At 33.3% G+C, this 5,852-nt stretch overlaps 1 protein-coding gene across 2 annotated transcripts in view; it reads right to left on the bottom strand.

Annotated features, from left to right (window-relative positions):
* The window catches only part of LOC108746554 (CD63 antigen), a 67,750-nt gene that overhangs the window by 7,017 nt on the left and 54,881 nt on the right, over window positions 1-5,852 (bottom strand). For both annotated transcript variants that reach the window (XM_018483399.1, XM_018483400.1), the window contains exon 4: window positions 1,911-2,117. In XM_018483399.1, coding sequence (XP_018338901.1) covers window positions 1,911-2,117 — 207 coding nt within the window. The remainder of the gene's footprint in view (window positions 1-1,910; window positions 2,118-5,852) is intronic.

The raw sequence follows: 5,852 nt of genomic DNA on the forward strand, positions 1-5,852 counted from the left end.
TACTCGAAATTTTGTAGTTCTGATGCCTAAACGCGCGATTCTTAGATGGATATCCTTTTTATTTAAGGCCACGACCAACACGTTGCAGTAATTATTTTGAAGGGATTATCTTGTAAATATATCTGAAACCTTCTCAATGCGTATATTATTGCAAGCATTTCAAGTTCATAACTGTGATAGCATGATTCTCGACTTCGATAGTTTTCTTGGAGAAATAAAAGATCAGGTGAAATTTCTCCGATTTGTGCTGCAATAGCACTGTTCCGAAACCCTTCAAACTCGCGTCGCAGTGGAGTTCCGTTTCATCGCTTGGATTATATATGAATAAAATTGGCGTCGACATCAATTTACCCTTTAAAAGCTCAAACGCGTTTCTTTGTTTTGGACCAAACTCGACCGCTTCCTTCTTCGTTAGTTCATACAAGAATTCCGAAAATTACCGAAAAATCTTTTATGAATTTTCTGAAATACGAACATAATCCGAGAAAACCCTGAATGTCGGACACACTTGGTAGTCGGGAACTCTTTTACAATCGCTATCTTCGAGTCGTTAGGCTGTATGCCTTCCGCTGAAATTTCATAGCCCAAGAATTCAATTTTCTCGTACATAAATCGGCATTTTCGCAATCATAACTTGAGCGCATTTTCTACGAGTATCTAAAAACGCGGTCAAGCATCTCTAAATGTTTTTCCAAAGTCTCCATCGCAACGAGAAAATCATCCATGTGTGCTACTACGTTTCTAATTAAGTCACGTAAAATTTTATTGACAAAACGCTGAAATTACGCTGATGCATTCTTTTTTTAGTCCAAAAGATTTTTTATATACTCATACTGGCCAAAAGGTGTAATAAAAGTCGTATACTTTATGCTGTCTTTCTCTACATATATGTGATGGAATCCATCCTTTAAGTCTAGCGATGTAAAATAGCGCTTTCTTTGCAATCAATCTGCTCTTCTATTATTAGCAATAGATAATTGTCTCGCGTGGTGACTTTATTTAGAGTACGATAATCTACGCATATTCTTATGTTTCTGTCCTTTTTCCGCACCACGACGGTTCGCAAAACATATTCTGAGAGCTAGGATGAATGATACCCCGTGCGATCAGGTCATCTAAAAAAGCACACATCTTAAACCTTTTCATCAATGAAAATAGTCTATTAGACGCGTAATGAAACGGCTACTTTTCCTTTACATGCAATTTCAATTCCGCTTTTACTTTCGGTTCCAACGGAATCTTTCAGCCTCTAAATAATTTACTTGAATTTTCTTCATCAACTTACTCTTGATCGCATTCGTAAATTCGGATTCACGACCATTCGCGCTCGAGATCGCTGTGTGGAGGCGATTTCGCCTTAATTCCGCGAAATTCAAATGATGAAGAAGAGGATTTTGCGTGTTCCTCGTTCCGCCAACAATACGATTTATTTCTCGTTATTCACAATGCTCCCTGGCAAAATAATATACATAATGATGGGTGATAGTTGTCATAAAAGTATGCAAAGCATACTATCTTTCTACACCATGTGCACCGAATAAACGTTAGTGTCATGCCACAATTACTTACTAACCGTACTTCCATTAAAACACGTCATTAACATTCAAAAAAAGCGGAAATTACTTTTTTAAATATCTATCGATTCCCCCAGGTTTAAAAGCGATCAATCATTGTGACCAAAAATCACGATTTTCTCGAAAAATACACAGAGATGCAATTTACTGCTTTACAGAGATTATTTTTTGGTGACTCATAACAATCATGCAAAAGCTGATTAAAATACTTATGTGAGTCTCTCTTTGTAAGATAGATGCACAATTTAATTATTATTTCGTGCATCTCTTTTTAATATCATACATAAATGTAGTAATTTTGTAATTTATTTAATTTTTCTTTATTTAGTTTCTTACCTCTGCAGCAGCAATACCTAAAGCAACGCCACCCAGTACCGTAAGAGCAGATTTGAAGAGATTTTCTAATGCCTCTACGCAACCTTTCGGATAAGAGTTGATTGGTTCGCAGATGTCAGATGCCGGCTTATCGCAGCAACTTCCTGGGATAGTTCTACCAATTTGGTCGGGAAAATCTTGATAGCTGTCAATACCACAGCATTGCAACTGCAAATATAAATCAAAATAAGTATATCTCACGTTAAAATTATTGAATTATTATCTGTTTAAAATTAAAAACCCTGAAAAAATTTCAATAGTTTTAATTAAATTTTAATGAAATTTTGATGAGTTTTATGTTCGCTTTGGACCAGTGATTTCATCAAAGTTTTATCAAATTTTTATCGAAATTTTATCAAAATTTTATGAAAATTTTAAACTTGTAATAAAATTTTATAAAAATTTTGATAAAATCACTAGTAAAATTGTTTTAAAACTAATCTAAAACTAATATAAAATACATTGCAATGTTAAATATAATATAAATATAAATATATATAATATATCAAAATTTCATCAATATTTCACAAAAATTTTAGATTACTAAATTTTTGTACAGAACTAAAAACTGTACTTTCAAAATGCATCTCTCATTTATATTCATCTTTATACATTATTATTCATTATTATAACGCTGTGCGACAGCACTTTTCACGCATGAAAAAATCAAATTGTCCGTAAAAGTAGGGATAAAAATCTAGTACCAACGTGCGTTTCGTTTGGCGATATCAAATCATTTGCGTTTTTTGTGCGCGTTTGAAGTTTATAGGAGATCATTTCGTCTGTGGTGCAAGATGAAAGAACTCCGCACTAATCCTATATGAAATTGGGTCCCGGTGAAATCAAATGATTTTCTTATATTATAACTAATATTATAACTTATGACCTGCTAAACAAAATATATAAGTTTTAGCGCGAAAAAATGAACAGTTTTCATGTTCGATTCACCTACAAGTCGCTGACATCTCATCATAAAATACTCAATAACTTCTAAACGGCTGACTTAAAATGGATAAAATTAGTGTTTTAAAAAGATCTCAACAAAGACTATAAGAAAATAAAAGAAAAATTAGGATCTCACTTAAAAAATCCGAGTTTACTTTGCCTTACCTTGGCGACGCCACCCAAAGTCAAATTGAATTGATGAAGCCAGTGGCTAGATTTTTTTAAACTTTACAATTTTTATCTAAAACATTTTTTCATAAAACATAATTTTTCGGATATTTTGCTGTCTCGGAATATTTTATATTCCTTATATGATTATACCTATAGTGTCACATATAATTACATACTATTATATATAATATTCAGGATATGTACAACATAAAATGTTCCGAGACGGTAAAATATCTGGAAAACTACAAATTTTATAAAATAATGTTTTAGATAAAAGTTGTAGAGTTTAAAAAGGCTTAGCCGCTGATTTCAACAGTTTGAATTTGGGTGACGTCGCCAAAGTAGAGCAAAGTCAATTCGGATTTTTTAAGTAAAAACCCCTACTTTTTCTTTTATTTTTTTATAATCTTTGTTGAAGCACTGTAATTTTATCAATTTTAAGTTAGCCGTTTAGAAGTTATTGAGTATTTTATGGTGAGATGTCAGTGACTGTAGATGAATTGAATACGAAAACTGTTTTTTTGCGCTAAAATTTATATGTTTTGTTTAGCAGGTCACAAGTTATAACATATGAGAAAACCATTTGATTTCACCGGGACCCAATTTCGTATAAGATTAGTGCGGGGTCCTTTTGCGATTATCTGAAAATGATGTATTTCAATGTAAAATTGATCTCTGAATGAGAAAATGATCAAATTAAAACGATTAGAATAGAACAAAATTGTGAAAAATGCATTTTTATTTGAAAATTGCTTAAATTTCTCTTTTTTCGGTCTTTCTACGACATCTTAAGATTGTACTTAAGACAGTCTTAAATGCAGAATCGACTAGAAATACCGGCCTGTTTCGCGTCGTGAAATTGGTACTGAATCTTTCCTTGTTTAATACACTTTATGTTTTAACACACTTTATGTTTTTTTTCTGTAGAAAGAGAAACATAAAATGTGTTCTCTTTCTATAAAAAGACATAAAGTGTGTTAAACAAGGAAAAATTCAGTATCAATTTCACGACGCAAAGCAGGTCGGTATTCATCCTTACATTTAAGATTGTCTTATGTACAGTCTGAAGATGTTATAAGTCAATCCGAAGATTGTATTAGCATCTTGAGACATTATTTAAGACAATTTTAAAATAAAAACTACGAATATCGCTCCATGTTTAGCGTTTCACAGTTGGCAGTCTTAGTCTCTTATTGACATTCATAGACAGAGACGGCAGAGATTCAAAGAGAGATATGCTTGCAAACTGCACACATCATATCATCCAGGGATGTCGACTTAAAATTGTGCCAAGTGTTTATAACGAGTAGAGGCAAGGGCGGACGAGCAAAAAAAAGTTTCGTGATTGCATGAAAACTATTGCACATATATCTTTATTTTATATATATATATATATATATATATATATATATATATATATAAAAATATATATTTGTTATATATATTTTTCATATATATTGGGAGTGTGCATTAATTTTAACGGATTTTTTGGTAAAAATACGGTTTTATTGTGAAAAAATGATCATAAATTGATTATTTAAAATATTGTCCATCGCTAGTCACTACTTTTTCCCATCTTTCTGGTAATAGATTCCACGAAAAAACGACACATCTTTTGAGGCTATCCACGAATCAATTTTTGGTATCTTCATAAGAATGGAAGCGCTGCTCAGACAGGCCACGAGTTATCGATTGAAATAGGTGGTAATCGGAAGGAGCAATATCTACAGAATACGGCAGGTGCGATAGGACATCCCAGTTAAGCGCTTCTAATGTTTCCTTGACCGGTTTCGCAACATGTGGCCGAGCGTGATCGTGCTGGAAAATAAATCACTTTGTCATGTCTTTTCGCGTAATCTTGCCGTTTTTGCTTCAATGGTCGGTTCAATTGCATCAATTATTGTTGGTAGCGTTCCCCAGTGATGGTTTCGTTGGGTTGGAGCAGCTCATAATACTACATCCAGCTGATTCCACCAAATACAGAGCATGAGCTTGGCACCATGAATATTCGGCTTTGCCATCAACGTTGATGGTTCGCCTGGCCTACATCATGATTTTTTGCGCTTCGGATTATCGTAGCGTATCCATTTTTCATCATCCGTCACACCCGATACAATGCAAAAACCTTTTTCTTTTGTCTTTGAAGCAACAATTCACAAATCATTTTGCGCCTTTCGACGTCCCTCGACTTCAACTCGTACGGTACCCAATTTCCTTGCTTTTGAATCGTTCCAATGGTTTTCGAACACCTGGAAATCGTTGATCAATCAACATTTAATGATTTTGCAAGTTCTCCTTGCTTTTGACGCGGGTCTTGATCGAGTAAAGCTTCCACTTCCTCATCTTCAAACTTTTTCGGCTGACCTGGACGTTCCTTGTCTTCCGTGTCAAAATCACTTGTTTATAGCGTCGAAACCGGTATTTACATGTTGAAATCAATAGAGTATAATCACCATAAGCTTCTGACAGCATTCGTTGACTTTCAGCAGCACTTTTCTTCAAATGGAAGTAAAAAAGCAAAGCAAATTACGTTTTGTTAGCACAAAATTCGACATATTCAATGCTCAAAAAAACAATGTTGTTTACACTTCTGCAAAATGACACATACTAAAAACTAAAGCCACATGATGGTGCTTTGAACATGAAGGTAGCAACAATATGGTCCGATGCGATAGTACTAGTTATGCCATTTATTGAAAATCCTTTAAAATTAATGCATACTCTCAATAATATATTGTATATATTTTATATGTGATATAAATATTTTTTATATATATATATATATAT

The sequence above is a fragment of the Trachymyrmex septentrionalis genome, unplaced genomic scaffold (assembly GCF_001594115.1).
Source record: "Trachymyrmex septentrionalis isolate Tsep2-gDNA-1 unplaced genomic scaffold, Tsep1.0 scaffold178, whole genome shotgun sequence".
Taxonomy (NCBI): domain Eukaryota; kingdom Metazoa; phylum Arthropoda; class Insecta; order Hymenoptera; family Formicidae; genus Trachymyrmex; species Trachymyrmex septentrionalis.